Below are 20,349 nucleotides of genomic sequence, written 5' to 3' on the forward strand. Positions count from 1 at the left end.
ATGACCATTACTAAGGATGTATTATATTAAGGAAGGCAAAAGTTTTCATCTCTTCACACATTTATTGATTCAAGTTTAATACAGTATATCTCTTGGGTCTAGTCTTTTAGTGTTAAACCAAAGAAAATAAGCTGCTGCTGAATTGTACCCAGGGCTCATGAGCTACACCCCTAGTCCTAAGTAAAAAAGTCCTAACGGTTACTGATCTAAGTCCTAATGGTTACTGATCTAAGAGGCTTCAAATGGTACAAAAGTGTGAAAGAGAGAAGTAGGAAAGTGACAAGATAATCAGGCTACCCCAAGGGTTGAGACAAGCTTGAGAGGTCTTCCATACTGAAGATATTGTGATGTTAAAGAAACTACACATCCATTAAGAAGTCTTACCATGAGATTCAAGTCCAGCTCCCTGGGCCAGCCCATTGTCATAAGACTGAAAAAAAAAACAAAAAAAAAAAACACTGCTTAGTTTAACAGAGAAAAAGTAACAAATGAAAAAGTTGCCATAGCATTAAATAATTCTCTTACTCTATCTACTAAAACATATACTTTTCTTTACGGAGAGGTAGAATAAGGCATTTTCAAGTACCCCATTTTGTCTTACTCACCAAGCCAAATCACAAGAGGCACATTCTGAGAATCAATTATTCAGGTAATACATACATGTTCAATTTCTACGCAGTAAAAAATCTGAGCCCTTACTTCTCTTGCATTTCCAAGGATGTAAGAGTTGAGTGAAAATGTAAGAGCTTTACACTCAAACAAGTCTATAAACACAAAACTTATTGTGAGAGTTTTGGCTTGCTAAGGATAATAGAGCCTGCCTAAATTTCAATCTCCCCACATTTCCTCCAAAATCAAGAATAAGAACAATAAAACTTACAAAACTCAAACCTTTACAAAGACAACATGCTCAAGCGTCATACTGCCTGTCTATGGAAAAAGAAACATCAAATCCCCATAAGTCATCTCTGACACATGTTTACGGAGAGCAGTGGGGCTTTGTGAAAAACTATGAGGGAAAAGGAGGAGGGGATGAATGGTAGAGCTGATCGTAATCTAAAATCACTTTCTAAAAGACAAAGCCCACTTTAAGAGTGGACTTGCTTGGCACAGGTCCAATTATAGTTACCATGATTTTAAGTAATAAAAATGGCTCAAATTTCAGTAACCTTAGTGTATTAACTGGAAGCAACAATCTTAAAAGTATAAAGGTATAAAACTTTTAAAGGTATAATACTTTTAAAAAGCATAAAGTATAAGTTCTTCAGTCCATAAATCATTACATTAAATGGGCACAATGATCAGAGACCAATTACTTCATCCTTTTCCAAGTCTCTTAATAATTTGCTTCTGCATGTTATTCAGTTGAACAAAGGATGTGGCTATGCAGTCTGTCTCTCAGTGAGGCTTCATGAATTAGCCACCGAAGATGAAAAGTACAGTAAAGAAATCAAAAACATTGACCATGGAAGTGAGAACTAGCTAGCACGGGAATGTAGCAGTATCTCTGCGCAAGAGACACGATGACATATCCAGTCAGAAAAAGTAAGCAAAGAGAGACAGCTATGTGAGCGAGGGCAAAGACGATGTTCCAGACATGGGCTGCCAGACAAAAGCTTCACACAAAAGAAGTTCTCAAAGACATCCCACAACTCTGAAAATGTGAAGGAAAGCAGGCACGGTGGCACACGTTTGTATTCCTACTACCTGGAAGACAGAGGGAGGTAGGAGGATTGTGAGTTAAGAGGCCAGACTGGGCTACATAGTGAGACCCTGTATCAAAAAGCTGAAACCAAAAGTAACAAAGGAAAAAAACACAAAGGAGAATATGCTGCGATGGATATAAACTTAAGAGTATGACCACAGGAACTTACATCCTAAGTTACATCAAAAGACTTTAAAGAACCATTTAAAGATAGCACTTTAGTTCTCAGTATTTTTAATGTTTAAAGTGTATTAAATATTTTTACTATTAAAAAATCCCTGTACTTTTGTAATGTACAGTAAAAGAGTTTTTAATGTAGTGAAAAATGTTGAGGATATGTAACGATCAGCATTCTCCCACTACTGATTAAAATCACTATGCATCACTTCAGCTTGCCTGGCTATCACTGTGGCCTGGCACTACCATGCAAAGCAAGGGAAGCCTTTACTGAAAGAGGTCTTGAAAACAAGAGCGTGTAAGTATGGTAGTGCTCAAATAACATGGCTTCTGGAGAAGAAAGTTAAGAAGAGAAGAGAGACAGGCCCTCTGAAGATCAAGTCATCAAGGAAAACGCAAGAGTAAAATTTAGAGACCTGAGAAACAAATGAGAACTTTTCTACTAGACAATTATAGAACATACAAGCCTTTCCCCACCTCTAAAAAGAATCATTCTTTAAAGAAGTCACACTTTATTGCACTGAAAAGAGGGCAACCTTATGCTATAAATTCTTGTAAGAAAAAAGAATCCATGGAATCACTAAACAGAAAGCGAAAAAGTTATCTACACATTAACTCTTAGATGAAAATATGCCCTTATCAAGAAACAGCCATGGAGCAGAAACTTAATTTAGCACTCCAAACTCAACTGTACATTCTCAAACAAGTATTTGGGAATATGAAAGGGGTATTAAAAATTAAAAATGGAAACAGAGCCAGGTGCGAGTGGCTCACTCCTGTAATCCTAGTTATTCAGGAGGATCGCGGTTTGCAGCCAGCAAAGGCAAATAGTTTGTGAGACCCTACCTCAAAAATACTCAACACAAAAAAGGGCTGGAGGAGGGGCTCAAGAGATAGAGCACCTTGCCTACTAGCTCTGAGTTCAAAACCCCAAGAGCACCAAAAAAAACCAAACAAACCAGAAGTGGACAAACAATAGTAAGAAATAATGAGTTAAATGATTTCAGAGCAAAAAAAAAAAAGAAGAAGAAAAAATAAGATATAAGAACTAAACTATGAGATGCCTAAGGAATAATTGTTTAGAATGAAAACACAGTAAAGGAAAAGGCAGAAAACAGTCAAAAATATAAAAGTGAGATAAAGAAATAAAAATGTAAGATAAAGTGGTTGAAATAAAGACATGCAAAAAAGAAAGTACATAAAATCAAAATACCTAAAAGTGACAAAATAAAATATGGCTGGGGATGAGGCTCTGTGGCAGAGTACTTACCTGAGTTCAGTGTCCCCAGCCCCCACCATTCTCCCAATGGACAAGAACAAATGGCCCAAAGGCTGAATCTGGCCAGCTGCCTGGTGTTGTACAGATCTTGAGTTAAGAAAATGGTCAATCTCATTCATAATAAAAGAAATGTAAATTTAAAACATACTGAAATATCATTTTTCAGCCACCAGGGGAAAAGATGAAAATAAATTCTACCTGTGAGGCTCTGTGGCACCCTCCTATGGGTGGTGGGAATATAAACTGGTCCATCTTTTCTGAAGAGAAAATGGGATTCAGCTAATAAAATTACATATACATTTAGATTTTCTTTTTCTTTTTTTTTTGTAGGACTGGGGTTTGCACTCATTGCCTTGCACTTGCAAAGCAGGTGCTCTACTATCTGAGCCACACCTTCATTACATGCTCTGGTTATTCTGTAGACAGGGGTCCCAGGAACTATTTGCCAGGGCTGGCCTCAAACTTGAATCCTCGCGATCTCACCTCCCAAGTATCTAGGATTATAGGTGTGAACCACCAGTGCCTGGCTTGCATTCAGATTTTGATCAACCAAATGTAAGAAAAATAATGAGAAAAATCTCCATGGACTTATAAGTGACTTTCAAGGTATATTGCTCAGTGGGGGAAAAAAAAAGGCAAACTAAAAAAACTACCCGTGATATGGTATCTTTTGCATAAGAAGTAAGATTCACGTATCTTCCCATCAAACAGAAAAATAGGAAAGATCATCCCAAAACTAGAGAATGCTACCTACAAAATGAATATGAACAAAATGGTGTATCTGAGGGTTGAGAAGGGGGTGAAAGACAGAAAGGGGACACTCCTCTTTGAACATATCTTTTTGCACAGTTCTTACATTCAGAACCAGGTTAATCGTTCATCTATTAAGTAAATAAAAATCAACAAAGTTGAGGACATATCTAAATGGAGCAAAATGGGAATCAAAATGATCCTCCAAACAAATAAACAAATCCAAATAAATAAACCTAGTTGTACTTCAAATAAATAACACAGAATAAATAGCATTCTCCATAAGGAAAACAAGTCTCGTGTAAAGACTGAAATGTGAGGCATTTGTATAGACTGAAGATTTTCAATACCTAAACTGATCTATGCATACATACATATAGACATTTTCTAGTTCTGCATGTTGAGATAGGGCCTGAAAGCAAAGGTATTCCAGGACCGATGAGCACACTTAGACCCAGATTTTAGATTCTAAATATCATCCTCCAGTAAGAACAGACTCCCTGAAAAAATAGCTGCTCTCAGTCCTGAGGCTGGGAAAGAAAACATGAACCTTGTGCCAAAAAGCAAGGAGGGTCTAAAAATGAAGGGAACATGTCAAAAGGGCAGTGAGCCTGCCTAAAAGGTCCTCCATGCCCAAATCTGGGACAACCTAAGGGTCAAAATAAATAATGATGGTAAAAGTTTATAATCCACTAAATAAAAACAAGTAAGTAAAGAAATGAAGGCAGAGAAAGCTTTTCCTAACAGCAGAATTTCAACTGATATTTATAGGATGGATGTAGAGCTGGGAAACCATCAGTGAATGGGTAAGAGTTTGATGACAGACATTTATAGTTTCTAGATAATGTACCATGAGATTCTAAATAATCACAAAAAGAAAAATGCTAGCTTTACAGAGAAAACTGGCATACATCACACTGGCCGAATGGGCAAGTCAATGAACCGGGCAGATCAATGTGCATCACCCACTCTCCTACATAAACCATTCTTCTGCTCATGACTCCTTTACAGCCTCTTCTTTCTGCATCCACAGCTTTTTAAAATTTGTGCTACAGTACATTCTACAAAATCTCACCTAGAGTTACATATTCAGTTAAATCCTATTTCATTCCTCTGAGAACTCACAGACATTTTCACTCTGAAACATTCTATTGGTGAAAGACTGGATTAACAGCCTTAAATAGTCTAATCTACAGAACTAAAAACCATGTAACAAACCTGAAAGGCAGCACTTTTATTTCTCAGTTTTATATATATGAGATGAAACAGAGTAAAGGATAATTCTGGCTGAGACTAAGCTTTCCTTACTATTGCCAATAAAAAAAGTAAGCTGTACTGTGTGAAAGAATGACATTTCTACTTGTTGTCCTTAAAATAAATGTTAGAATAAAAAAAAAATTCATGTAAGTACTACATTTCAATGGTTTTTTAGTTTTACATGGGGTTCTTATACACCCCATATAAAGCAACACCAAGAAAGCAACCTTAGTGTCCTTACTTCCAAATTCTTGATGGTAGAACTGAGGTATGCACTGTATTACTGCAGTTCTCACGTACCAGCAATCATAACTAAACCTGTTAATTTTATTGACATAACTCACCATACTTCTTCTAATGTAGCTGATGGCTTTCTTCATATCCATGCCTGACCAGTTGTTGAGCATATAGCAAATACAGGAAGCACAGTAAACAAATCGCATGTCGTTTTCACTGCCTTCAGGTACTGCACAAAAGCTGAAAATCACGATATGGTTTTCTATTAACACTGGACTATAATCTTTTTACAAGGTGGTCTGAAACACCTACTTTGTGTCTTTACTCACAGAAAAACATCTATCACTGATTTTAAAACCATATTCTATTTGTATTGCACTCTGGGATTATAAGCTTGAATAATACAAAACAATTCTCTACATCACCACTCAACTTCACAGTTCTGATTCTAGGGAGTACTGCAAATGAATGTGCTACTCCTTTGTACTCATGGCTTAAGAATCAATGGCAGAAAAGTAACAGGTAGAAGCTCGGACCTACTGCCAAGCCCATGTTTTGCTTTGGTAAAATTCTTGTGTGTGTGTGTGTGTATGTGTGTGTGTGTAAAGACAGACAGAGAGAGAGAGGGGAGAGATAACTATTAATTGATCAATCACATTGTTTTGCCGCATACTCAGTTTTCATGTAAAAGTCTGAGTCACAAATGTACTTATTTATAAACAAAGATAAGGTGACAGTAACCAAGGACAACATAAATTTTTTCCTCAAGAGCAGTATTTTGCAAACACTGACAGGATATAAATATATTAACAGATGAAACACAAAGATATACTGTGTGGTTACACAATAGGATTTGTATGCAAAGTCTTTCCCTTAAGACAGCATCACTACTGTTTATCACTTACCAGGTTTACAGCTGTTTTGAACTTAAAACCTTTGAAAACTCTTTAGACACAACAAGCAAATAATCAACTATTAGTGAGCATACTAATTCTTTTTTGCTATTAGAAAATGTCACAGAGGACTGAAGGTGTGACTCAAGTAGTAGAGTGCCTGCTTTATTAAGCATGAAGCCTGGAGTTCCAACCCCAGACCCACCAAAAAGAAAATAATAAAAATAAAAGATTAAAAGAAAAAAGAAAATGTCACAGAAATTGCCAATACTCATTCCTTTCTCCCCCAATGGGACTTTTAAAGAACAAAAGTTAGAACTAAACATACATTTCCTTCAAAAAACCCATTTTTTTTACCTAGAAGGTAGATGAAAAATGGAAACAGGAGTTCTGCTATTGTAAAATAATTTTTATTTTCATTTACACAAAAAGTGTCAAGATTACTTTTTCGATTAAATGCTTAACTATGTATACAACAACTTTACATGGCTCTTTTTGTTTTTTGCACTGCTGGGTTGAACCCAGGGCCTTGTGCATGCGAGGCAATCACAACCCTGAAAGTTATGTCCTCAGCTTTGAATGGTTCTAATAAGAGCCTTTAACAATCTCCTACAGTGGTGTGTCAGCTTCTTAGTTCCAATGATTCATACCTCCCATCTTCCAGCTGAAGGGCTCTCAAGCCAGCTAGGCAAGCTTCTTTATTTACTCGGCTCAAGTCGTCTCCAAGGATAACTAAACATGAAAGTCCAGTGTAGGTCATTGCTATGTGTCCACTATCATAAGGATGAGCTGTTCCAAGACTCTAAATTCAAAATTAATTGTATGTCAATTAATGAACTGAAAACATTTATTATTAGTTTAACATCAGATTTCAGTAAATAATACAGTTAAATGTTGCTTATCCCAAGGTGCATACACATCCAAGTGAGAAAAACAAACCTCCATTTTTCTCAATGTAAATATGATCACATACATTGCAGGCTACATAATTTTTATACTTATCTTAGATACCTCAAGCTTTATAGAATTATGATATTATAATAAACCAAATTATTTGAACTTCATAACTAATCAACGCTATCATTTATAGTTCAAGTCTTACAAAGTTAGAAAAGAACTTAAGCCTTTTAAACAAAAAAGACTTAAAAAAAATTCTTTTATATAGGAGCGCTCTAAATTAATCACTACATTAAAAAAAAAGAATACTGAAGAATCTATCATTCTCTCGGAGAGGCGCTAATAAATACTAGCACTATGAATAGCAAAAACCAAATAAGGAATACAAATAAAAGCTTGAAATATTAAGTAAGCACCACCATCCTTCCTATTAGCATAGAGAATTCAGATAAAGGCAATACAGCCTGGAGCATGAAACCCTCTTCCCCAAAAGACTACAGGATTCAGGTGACTCAGGCCCAAAGTGGGTTTCATGAGAACGTATGAACCAAAGGGAAAACTGGCTGCTTCCTCAATTTTCGTTCTTGTTATTTTTGCAGTGTCTTGGGAGTCAGGTGCTATGGTTTACCTCTTAGTCTCAGACGGCTGAGGCAGGAGCCTGGGCAACATGAGACCCCATCACACAAATAAATAAATGAAAAGTAAAAATGTCTCCGGAGTAGAGAAAATCAGCTTTTAAAGAGAACACTGTTAAAGCACTGCTGTATCCCAGCAAGTGTGGGTGTGCATCTGCATGTGGACTTAAAATATGTAACAGTCGTCACTGCAATGTCAGGACACCCAGATGTTGTTTATATGACTAACTGGAGAGACCACCTTTATTCAGGACTAGCTTAAGTTGGGAAATATCACATATGTGAAAAAAAGAAATACATCTTATTAATCCTGTTTTTACATTCCCAGCTAAGAGCACATGGCACCCATGACTGAGACATCTTGGTGAATTCATATGACCTTGATGCATGGAAACCAGCATAGAGGAAGAAAGTTAAAGCAAATAATCCCTCCAAAATATGGGCTATTTATTCCAAAGTTTTGAAGCAGACTACGGAAGAACTGGCAGCACTTCATTTACCTTCAGCTTGCAACTGGATACAAATATTGATATATTCAATGCAATCAGATACTGGCTTGTTCCCTCTATGTAAACAGATCGACCCCATCAAGGAAAGTTTCCATTCTGTGAGGCCTCCTTTTAAAAAAAGTTAAAAGAGCTGGAGATGTGCTTCAGTGGTAGAGCACTTGCCTGACATGCATGAAACCATGAATTCAATCCCCAGTATTGAGAAAAGGAGAGGAAAGCAGTAAGAGAGGGAAGGAGGAAGGGAACTGAAGGTAGGAGAGGGAAAGCAGGGAGAGAGGAGAGGAGGATTCTGAGCACAAATGGAAAATCTACAAAGTTTGTTCTGGGTCTGCTTCTTTATAAAAGCAAAGAGCTCTTCACTTTGTTAGGGCTCACTGCTTGTTATACTGGCAAAGGCTGATTCCAAAGCATCTGGTTACAATGCAGAGGCAGTTGTGCCTATTGCCATAAAAAGTTATCAAATTAATCACTACCCAAGTCATCAAATTAATACTTAACTACCTTGAGAACTTTTTTTTCCTCACTTCTAAGAAATTAGAGCTGAATGCAGTGCTTCTACAACACAGGAAGTTTACTGGCTTCTTAGAAAGCAAGTATCAAAGTACTTGAGTGCTTTCTATTTGTTTTCTTCAGAAAAATCCCTAATAATTTTTATACACATACACATGCAGGCAATAGAGACAAAAATTTTAAAATAATTAGTAGAAATTTCTGCATGTATATGTACTATAAATCATCCAGGAAAGGGGGACAGGGCGACAGGTTTCCCTTAAGAATTTTCATTTTATAATACACACTACTCAATAGACCTTAGTATACTGAAACCTGGAAGCCTTGTTTTACTGAATAATTTTTCTTGGTCTCCTTTTTCACTAAAATCTGATTACCCTTCTATCCTCTGACCCACAGAGAACTAACCTTTGATGGATTGAATGGAATACCCAGGTATGAAGAGCCTCTGAAACCACAGCGACTTAGATTTGATCCTAGAAAACAAAACACGTGCTTATTTAAAGTACACATTACTTTTGTACAGATTCTAAAGCATTTTAGTTGTACTATCTTCCAGAAATTTTAGTAGAAAAGCTTTCTCACTGTTTCCATTTTCATGCTAGCTAATGTTGAATGCTTGCCTTGTATCACATCCATTCTTGTGCTTTACAGGAATCCCTTCATTGAATCTCTGTGGTAGTCATACAAAAGAGGGATTTCTTACTATACCTTTTATTGATAGCTTACCCCTCTGCATACAAAATACCTGCACAATTCTCCTAGATGATCATTTTTTATGTGACCTACATGGTCTCTGTATTTACATAACAGAAAACAGAAGCCCAGGGATTAAGTGACATCTTAGCATTACAAGGTCTAGAATCCTAATTTCTCATCCAAAGTCTTTTACTTTAACTCACTGCTTCTTTATTCACAAGCTAAAGATATAAACTGCTCTATAGCCACAGACTTCATGTCTCAGTATTAGACAGACTTTTATTCAAAGTTCTTAAAATGAAATACATAGAATACTGTAAGTTAGCACTTATTTCTACTCAAGGTATATTTAATCACACATCTTTTCCTAGCTAATGCTTTTCATGTTTCAAATATCAATGAAATGTAAGCTAAAGACAATAAAACAATTACAGGCACAGTAATTATGGTTTTGATAGCTATTAAAGTCAGCATTTTAGATGCAGAAGGTAAGAACGTAAAGACACTGCTTAAAAAAAGGCTCTGATGTAAGGAGTCATTTTCTTATATCTCTTATGACAGGTGCATGATTAAAGTATAACAACTTTTTCACTCTTTTTCAAATCACAAGCTGTACTTTATTCACCTTTTAATAAGTATTTCCTTGAAATACTTAGATTAGCAGTATATACATTAATTCTTTGAACAAACTAAGAACCACTAAATTTAAAACCCATCAATCATCATCTCTTTGTTGGCAAAAAAATTTACTAAACAAGGTACTAATGGCAAGAATGATCTCAATGAACATGGTTCTCCATCTTTACTACGAACTTTTAAATTGGTAAGTCATTTAAGACTTGTCAATGTATATAACAAAGTCATAAATACACTCACGACCTTCAAGTAATGATACATCTGAAAGTCTATTCCAATAACTTCAAATATGCCATATGCACAGACATACTCAATTTAGTGTAATAATGGAACATTATACTGCTTTATTAAAGGTACTTGTTAATAAAGCCATGCAGCAATATGGAGAAATGCATATGGCCATGTTAAGAGGAAAAAGCAGGATACAAAGATACATATGTATCATGCTTATAATTAAGCAAACAGCACATCATGATAAAGCCTGGAAGGGAATAAAAACAATCATTCCATAGAATGATATGAACAAGGGTTCATATCATATTTTGTCCTGTGTCACTCGCTGCTGCACAATAAATTGCACAAACTTAGGACTGAAGACATTTATGTATTATCTCACATCTGTGGAAGGCAGAAGTCCAACAGGTCTTACCAGCCCAAATCAAGCACTGGGAGGGTGACATTAGTCCAGTGCTGACTGGAGGCTCTGCAGGAGCAATCAGCCTCCAAGCTTATTTAGGGTGTTGCACAATGAAGTTCCTTGCAGCTGTGGGCCTGAGGTCTCGGTTTCTTTGCTGGCTACTGGCTAGGGGCTCCCCCTTGCTCCTAGATCTTCCCTTTCATTTCTGGCACAAGGGACTCTTGCATGAGAGCAGTAATGGCATTCGAATCCTTTCCATGGTTAGCCTCCCTCTGGCATTCTCTTTCATTACATTTCCTACATGTGGCCCTTCTGCTGCTCATATGACTATACTGAGGCCACCTGTATATGTACCACCTATGGAGAATCTTCCACATTTCAAGATCAGCTGTTCAGTTTAACTCTAACTCTCACTTGCAAAGTCCCTTCACCGCCGTCCCCAGTGTCTGACTGAATAACCAGGGAATGGGTGCATCTTTAGAATTCTATCTCCCCATTAGGAATTTTTGTTACAACTTTTATCACCACTGTGTTTTAGTCACTGTCAAGTTGGCTAAGAGGCACTGCCAAAAGTTGTCTTTTCCTAGAGGATTTAAAAGCTTTTTTCCCTCCTTAGGCTTGCCTTTTTAAGGTTATCCTTTCAAGATACCTACTTGCTGATAGCCCTCCATAAAAGTCCTTCTCCACAGATGGAAGAAGGCTCCATTCCATCTCTGGGGGTCTGAGTTTACACTCTCATTTGGAGGCTTTTATCAGGTCCCCTGCTAACTTACACAATTCTGTTAGGTGTTTTACACCATAGAGTAAGGATTTAATAAATTATCTGTTTCTGAATAAAATACTATTTCCTTACAGGCAAGTGAATAATGGTATATCCTTTGCTTATTTCTGAGTTTTGGCTTGGTTAAATTAATCTGAGCACTGGTACTCAAAAAATACCATTAGGGTTAGGAGACTGAACTAGAGACAGTAGCACATTGTTAAGGAGTATCTCCCAGGGTTCTTGTACAGGTGTTAAACCTGCATGCACTTGCCAGGCTGTCAGCCTCTCCACGATTACTAAACATCGCCATCTAGTGCCACTGTTCAGCAGAACCAATCGCAGGACTGGAAAAAACACAGAGGCAGCAGCTTCCGTCCTCTACCAGGCCTGCATGAAACCCATGAGTTTGGGGTCTGGATGATTATATTTAAAAAAGAAAAACAATCAAGAATCACTGCTTGGTGAATGCATCCTCTGCTTTTGTAGACATAAAGACAAACTACTTCATTAAAAGGAAGCAGTTTAGATGTCAACAGCTCATGAAAAAGTCCAAGTTACCTAGGAGAAAAGAAAATGGGTAACGAGAGAGGGGCAAAAACGAGAATGTGCACATGGATGTAATGTGTGTGGGTGTGTTTACGTGTAAGTATGAAGATGGGCGAGTAATTAAGACAATGCGTTTAGCTATGTCTGTACATGAAAGATAATTTTTAAACAGACTCTTACCTGATCATTAGGTCATATCTCACTTTAAAACTTAGGGTTTTAGCTGGGCACAGTGGCTCGTACCTATAATCCCAGCTATGCAAGAGACACAGATAGGAGGAGTGCAGTTTAAGGTTATTGAAAAAGGTGGTGAGATTCTATCTCAAAAAACAAGTCAGGCATGGTGGTATACACCTGTAATCTCAACCACAAGGGAGGCAGAGGTAGGAGGATCATGGTCTGAGGCTGGTCCCCAGGCAAAAGCATGAGACCCTATGTGAAAAATAACTAAAACAAAAAGGGCTGAGATGTGGCTCAAATGGTAGAGCACTTGCCTAGCAAGTGTGTGGTCCTGAGTTCAAACCCTATTACCACCAAACAAACAACAAAGACAAAATTAGGATTTTCCTACTAAGCTCAATAAATACCAACTACATGTCAAACATTAAGAAATAATACTTTTGGGCTGGGATGTAGCTCGGTGGTACAGTGCTTTCCTTGCATGTGTGAGGCCCTGGGTTCGATACCAGCACCAAAAAAAAAAAAAAAAAAAAAAGAAACAATACTTTTAAAAAAGGGTTATAAACTTACAGAATATACAAGTTTAGTGTAGTTAAGAAAGACTTATTTGGGTTGGGATTTAGGTCAGTGGTAAAGCATTTGCTTGGTAAGTTGGAGGCCCTGGGTTGGATCCCTAGCACCTCCCCCCTGAGGAAAAAAAAATTACCCAAAGTTACACTTTGGTGCTTCTGATAAAGGCAACTCCTAGACTAGAGCATCACCACACAATTACAGTGGACACAAGTACTATCACTCAAAACAAGATTAGATCATGTCCTTAACTTCTAATTTCCATTATAAAAGTCAGGTGTTTGCAGTAAGCAACTAGAACTCAAGAGAGGAAGGTGGCAATTTTATTTAAAAATGAACATTTATATTTTATGAATACAGAAATAATTCTTTACAGGTCTCAAGAAGAACAAGGTTTCCTAGTAAGAGGATTTATGGCCAAATTCCTGTCAAGACAGACCCAGTGCAGTAAAAAATTCAACAGCTAAAAAATGCTTTTCCACATCTATTTTCTAAATAAATATTAGTTTTAGAATCAGACGTAGGACAATTAAAGAAAAGGCAGGTGGAAGACTTTGTTTCATAGAGATTAGAAATTTAAAAGTATTTCTTTCAACACACTGGCAAGTCAAGAATGTAGACTGTACCTGGTCTGAGACAGGTCTGTGGGATGTCCTACCAGACATGTGGGTGGGGACATAGATGAACACTGTGGGAATATCTTTGCAAAACTTTCTTGATCTTTTATGTTTCTAAAACCGATGTACTATACAATTTTAAAATTGCAACATGTCTGATTTAGCCACATGAAAGCATTCTATTAAAAAAAAGCAGCAATGTGAAAAAAATTACTAAAAAAAATAAATCACTGAAGATTTTACCTTTTAATATTCAACTTTATCTTCATTAATTCTAATACTTAATAAGATCTACTAAGGAAAAGATAGATTTTCCTTTAAAATCATAAGACAGCTTCAGTTCCCATGATAAAATTTGTACCTTACAGAAAAACACATATGATAAACAGAAGCTATTGCACTTAATCAACATTATGTAATAAAAATACCAAAGGACTAGAAAGTCTTGCCTCTTGCATAAACTAGCTGTATTACTGTGACAAATTATTAGTCCCTCTGGTCCTTTTGACTCTATGTATAAAATGCAGATGCTAATGTTCCTCACTGGTGATCAGAAGAGGGAAGGCACAGTCTTCAGCCTGATTCCTCCTGGATGCGAGAAGAGGGCCCAGTGCTCCAATGCTCTAACCACACTCCCATACTAGGATGCCACTAGGCCCTTCTGATTCTGGAGCTCACTGGAGGCCGGGGTTAATCTTGATGAAATAGTCATAATGTCCTAAATGCCTGCATGAAAAGTCTCCATTGGGACCCACACACTTAATTAGTAAAGCAGCACTGAGGCTTGAGTCTAACTCCATCTCTAACCTCTGTGTGAAGTCTCAGGCATGCACCTTAGTCACTGCCCTCAATGTCCTCTTTTGGGTCAGGAGAACAACAAATCTGATAATGTATTTGGCAATGTTTTGAAAATGATAAAATATTAAATATACTCAGTATTATTCCTGCATTAGCAAAATAAGTTGCATTTGTACATAACCATATAGCTTTTAGTTTTCAATTGTTTATTTTTTGTTTTGAAGAGCTGTTAAAGCATTATCTAATTCATAAATTTAAATCAGAAACATTTTTATTGTACACACTAAAATAATGAAGATATACAGAAAACAAATTAAAGTATCTTATTGTGCCATCTGCATCTGCCTCCATCTACTCCCCCACCACAAGTATTTTCTATGTATCCTTTCAGTTACCCCTATACAATTACATGTACAGATTGCTAAAACATCTCTGTGTTTTTGAGATGGGTTTTATTATACTGCCTAGACTGGCCTTGAACTCCTGAGCTCAAGAGATCCTCCTACCTAGGCCTCTCAAGTAAGTGAGACTACAGCCATGTACCACCATGCCTAGCTCTCACTATATCCTTTAACCATATACAATAGATAGAGTTTCAGGTCAGCACATGTAAAGGACGACCTCAATGGCTTTACTCCTGCATAGTATTCTTTACTTGTCATAGTTTATTTAACTGTTTCATTTCTGATGAACATTTATTTTGCTTTTAACTTGCTACTGTAACAAAACAGAACACTCTTCTAGTTAGTTTCCTGATAGATGTAAATCACCACAAACTTGGTGATTTACAACAATTTTCTGAAGCTCAGAAGTCTAAGATCCAGGTGTTACAAGTACTGCTTCCAAGTAGAGGCTCTGGGGAAGCATTTGTTCCATGACTTCTCCAGTTCCCAGTATGCACCAATCCCTGGCATTCCAAGGATTCCCATCCTTACCTGTCTTAACACAGCCTCCTTCTCAGTCTCATCACCTTAATTATATCTACAAAGTCTTTTATTCCAAATAAGGTCACACTGTGAGTTTCTGGGTAAACATATCCTTATGGAGCCACTATTTAACCCACTACAGTATACAGGAAAATATATCAGATAGGGTAAAAAAAAAATTACACTGCTAAATTATAGTTCAAAGGTTTTAAATGAGTTGTGTATTGTGATGCACACCTGTAATCCCAGCACTTGGGAGGCCGGAAAATCTGGAGTTTGAGGACAACCTGGCAAACATCAACCAAAGGTTTTAATCATTTTACTTCGATCAACAGAACACTGAAGAGTGCACTCTGTATTCTTGCCAATTTTTAACTACCTGTGTATAAGATGTAATTTTTTTGGTGGTACTGGGATTTGAACTGAAGGCTTTGTACTTGGTAGGCAGGCACTTTACAGCTAAATCCACACCTCCAACCCCTAAATTCTGTCATTTAAAAATAACAATGTGTCTTTTCTTTCTCAATTTTAAAGAATTCCTCATAGTCTAGATATTAATATTTTATTATATGTGTAACCACAATTTTCTCCAAATATGTCACTTATCTATCTTTGTTATCATTCACGATGCAACAATTTTTAATATTTGTTTATGGTCCCCAGATTTTGTTTAACATTTAGATTTTTAATTCTCTTTATTTTGTGACAAGACAAAGTGGGACAAATATAGACCTATGAGATGCACAGGCATATTATACTCAGTCTGCAAATGTTTTATAAATGAGAAACAACTGAAGAGCCAGAGAGGCTAACTATGGAAATACAACAAAGAGGAAAAACTGGAGAAGGCTCAGAGGATCCAACAACTACTGATGTATAACCATGTCTTAGGCACCCAGAGGGAAAAGGAAAGTAGGACACATTTTCTACCCATCAGAAATTTACATTTAGGTAGAAGTAAAAAATATTTTAAGAGACCATGACTGAAGGGAAAACAAACAAACCAAAAAAACCCAAAAAACCCAAAAATTTAGCAAAAGGCTTCAAACCACTGAAGTGCATGGAATTGACAGCCCAACAGGAGAGAATTCTGATAAACCTCAAAGACATGGTGAGCTGCAACTTAAACCCCCAAAAGTTTTCAAGCTTTCATCAAAGTATAAGAAACAAAAGAAAAGCACTCTTCAAAATTAAACAGCTCCATAAGCTTTTGCAAAGTTCATTCCTATAAGCAGCACTCGGCTCAAGAAGTCCTCCCTCCTCTTCTAACCATACTCCAAAACCTTGTTCAATTTAAACTATGTTTGTATTCTGTATAAATAGAATACACGGTGTATTTCTTTCTCCCAAAATATGTTACGACATTCATCCAAATTGCACCCAGCTGCAGACAGTCCATTCTCACTGCTGCAGAGAATGCAAATATGCCCATTTATCATTCCTTGATTCCACTAAGGATGGGCTCTTATGAAAAATACTGCCATGAACATTCTAGTGCACACCCTTTTGGTAAACACACGCTTTCATTTCTGTTGGGAATATCCTAAGAGTGGAAGTGCTAGATTATGGAATACACATATATTCAGCCTTAGTAAATACTGTCAAACAGTTTTACAAAGTAGTTGTGTAACTCCTAGGCAATGTAAGAGCTCTAGTTTGCTATGTTCTTGTCAACAATTATTTTTCATTTTTAGCCATTCTGGTGGTACAGAGCAAACAAAATTATTATGAATAACGTGAAATTTCAGAAACAGGTAGCAACTCTTACAAAAAAAGATTAAATAATGAGAAAGTATGCAGAGTTGGGTATTAAAGTGTTACAAAGAACTAATTTCGCTAATGAAATGAGAAGGGGCAGTAAATACACACTAAAGAGCAGAATGAAAGCCAGTTCAACCATGGAGTCACCAAAGAGTCTATACAAGCAGGGGACAATATTACACAGGAAGTAGAAGCGCAGTGAGGAAGTGACTCTGCCCTGGAAACTGTATGCTGTAACAGGAGCTCTCTGGATAAATGTCCATACTTCTACAGAGACAAGGACTATTTTCATCCAGAAAAATGATTATCAACTAAATTTTAAATGTTATTTTATGTTAAAATATATTTCATCACAAAGTTACAAAAGAGCTTTTCGGTGTGCTACCATGTGTATAAATGCCTGTCTAAACTATGGAAGATACATTTCTTTAACAAGCTGCAGCATATAATTTGATGAGGGCACATATTTTCAGTAACAAAGAAAAAGAAAAAACCCAAATGGAATCTAATCATAGTACCTTACACCTGCCTAAAAGTTAACTTTGAACAAAAGTCCAGACTTTTGCTTAAAACCATTTTAAAATAAAACTGACAAAAAGGGAAAATGTTCCTTCTATTTTTCAAGTTAGTAAGAATATAACCTGGCCTCACTACAAGCTCCTAAGAATGAGGACTTTATCTTGTAACTTATCACAGCACTTCTCCACAGGTTTAGATGGTACTCTCAGCAGGAAATACAGCAAATCCTACTTACTGACATATTAGAATCTGTAATTACTGACCAAATTATCACACACTCCTCTTTGTATGGCTGGAAGGTGGTTTACATAATAAATTCTTACAGATCTAGTTCAAAATGCTCAATCATTTTTAAACACAAATTTGTGAAAATGTACAGACTAAAAAAAATGCATAAAAACAAAAAACACAAACTTTAAGAATAAACTAGAAGACCACAAACTATGTCCAAGATCATCTGTTAACAGATAAAATTTCTTTCTAAATAAACTTTTAGCTAATTATTTCTCCAAAGTTCTCTCGCTGAGATTTAGATAATTACTCCAACCAATGAACCATATTGCTAATCTATTTTTATTTATTTTTTTGGTGATACTAGGATGTGAACTCAGGGCCTCATGCTTGCTAGGCAGGTACTCTACCACTTGAGCCACTCTGCCAGCCCGTATTGCTAATTTATAAATGCTGATTCTTTTAAGACAATTAGTGGCAGTCTCTGATAAAAACTGCATGATTTCCTAACATTTTATTTACCTGACAACTTCCTCACCCATACCCCACCCCCCATGGTGGAAATCAAATCCAGATCTTTTTGCGTTTTTCCACTTAGTCACATCCCCAGCTTGCGAGATCTTTTCAAGGTTAGAGTCACTGACATCTATGCTAGCTATTTACATGTAAGAGAGTACCCAACAGAGTTTAAAATGTGTATATAATCCATGAATCACATTATCCATGAATTTTGGAAATTTAATTAATCAAAGTTTTAGGGAATATAAAAATGACTGGAGTGAAAGCTCTAAGAAAGCATTAAAATGTGAATTAAATATGACCAGGAGAAAATGACCAACAGATTGAAATGAAACTTCCTGAGGGCAAAGAGTTTTTCAACTGAAGAGACAAAAACAACAGCTGGGAATGAAAGACAGTGACTGTTGCAGGGTTGATTGTGCATAAGCATCAATACAATCAATCAATAAGCAGTCATAATGTGAGGGTGCTCCACTCAGCGTGGTGCACTGTCAATCTCTAATCCCTATGACTCTATATTGTTCTCGAGATTAATGATGACTTGTGAAATGTTGAATCACAACAGAATGGGAGTACTCAGATACAGCTGAGTAAATACTAAGATTTGCTAGTCCAACTCTTGCCATGCGGGGTATAGCTGGTTGTACTAAAAATAAAATGCTAAAAACTCACTCACTGTCTTCTGTGGGAAGCACCTGCAGGGAGTAAATCCACTCTATTATGTCATCTTTGTTCACCACATCTAAGGAGTCCAACATATCCAGTCCAGAGAGTGCAAAAAATGCAATTGTCAACCTACAAGAAACAAACGTAAAATACCACCTTATGTATCAAACTACTGAAATTCTGCATAGAAAAGTAGCAAGCTCACTCTACATTTCGAACAATTTAAATAATATTCCCACCTTGTCAAAGTCCACCCCCCTCCAAAAAAAAAAACCACTCCCACAAATTATTCTTTAATAGATCAGGCAAACCTTTGTTTTAATTTTTTAAAAAGGAACATTTAGGGGCTAGGAAACCAATCCTAAGCAACTTAAGCATACATGCATGTAATGAAAACAGTATATAAGCATCTCAAAGGCTAACAGTAGATTTAAAAGAGAGAATTCCCTGCACCTAATCAGTGCAAATAAGGCAAAAAGGCTGGGAAATACATGAAAGTCAATTCTCCCTAACTTACCAAAAGCAATTATGCTTATTTAGAGCTTATGCTTACTTCTTGAAGAATGTTAGAACCAACTTATCTTTTTTGTTTAAAAAAAATCAATTAATAATACATTTTGGGATATAAGGAATACTTTTAAAAAAATAAATTATTATGCATTTCAACTCCATTTTCCCAGAAGGGAACATTCTTTGATGGAAAAAAGAAAATATTAAGGCATATCCTCTCTATCCAAGAATGCACTAAATCAGAATTCTACATCTTAATGTTTTCATATAAAAATCAACATCTCAGTGGTTGATTTTAACACAGTTTAAGTATAATTCTTTTTATGTTGAAAAACATTTTTTAATGTTCCTTGATTGAGTACTGACCTCATTTCTGTAGTCTTGTAATTACCATGAGTACCAATTATAAGTACAAATTACCTGGTCTAAAATCTTGGAATAGAGCCTGACGCATGCTGCAAACTTTTCAAGGTTTCAAGAAAAAATTAAGCCTTAATGTCCTGAAGCATCCCTTGTGTGTAATAAATTAATGATGCACCTAGAACAGCATGACCTAGCATGGTATTACCAACTTTAGGAGAAATGAGAAAATAGTTTTGTTTCATTTTTTTCAGGGAGTAATTTTCAATCTGATCCCTGATGAAAAAAGGCAGCCCCAACCCATTAGGTAACAAGCAAAAATATCAGAGCATAATTTAATTCTGGCCAAACCTTAAAGGCAAAAACTAGAAGATATTTTTTGATATATGTAAGAATAATAAATATTTGGGAAACTTATATTATTGAGAGACTATCACCATGTATTAACACTGAGCTAGGAAACTGCTCATGTATTATCCCAATTTAATTCTAACAACCCACTGACACTAAGACTTGTCTAATTAGGGAGATTTATAACATCAGGATTAAAAACCCCTTTATG

General features: G+C 36.3%; 1 protein-coding gene across 4 annotated transcripts in view; it reads right to left on the minus strand.

Annotated features, from left to right (window-relative positions):
• Pggt1b (protein geranylgeranyltransferase type I subunit beta) overlaps positions 1-20,349 on the minus strand; it is a 46,222-nt gene that overhangs the window by 22,888 nt on the left and 2,985 nt on the right. The window contains exons 1-6 of one of the 4 annotated variants that reach the window (XM_074056983.1): positions 18,928-18,971; positions 9,258-9,325; positions 8,331-8,447; positions 6,949-7,100; positions 5,513-5,645; positions 385-430 (exon numbers count right to left, since the gene is read on the minus strand). In XM_074056983.1, coding sequence (XP_073913084.1) covers positions 385-430; positions 5,513-5,645; positions 6,949-7,058 — 289 coding nt within the window. In that variant the 5' untranslated portion in view covers positions 7,059-7,100; positions 8,331-8,447; positions 9,258-9,325; positions 18,928-18,971. Of the gene's footprint in view, positions 1-384; positions 431-5,512; positions 5,646-6,948; positions 7,101-8,330; positions 8,448-9,257; positions 9,326-18,923; positions 19,047-20,349 lie in introns of those variants that run through there. The other 3 variants (XM_074056982.1, XM_074056980.1, XM_074056981.1) reach the window with 3 other exon arrangements.

The sequence above is a fragment of the Castor canadensis genome, chromosome 16, assembly GCF_047511655.1.
Source record: "Castor canadensis chromosome 16, mCasCan1.hap1v2, whole genome shotgun sequence".
In the NCBI taxonomy this organism is placed as follows: domain Eukaryota; kingdom Metazoa; phylum Chordata; class Mammalia; order Rodentia; family Castoridae; genus Castor; species Castor canadensis.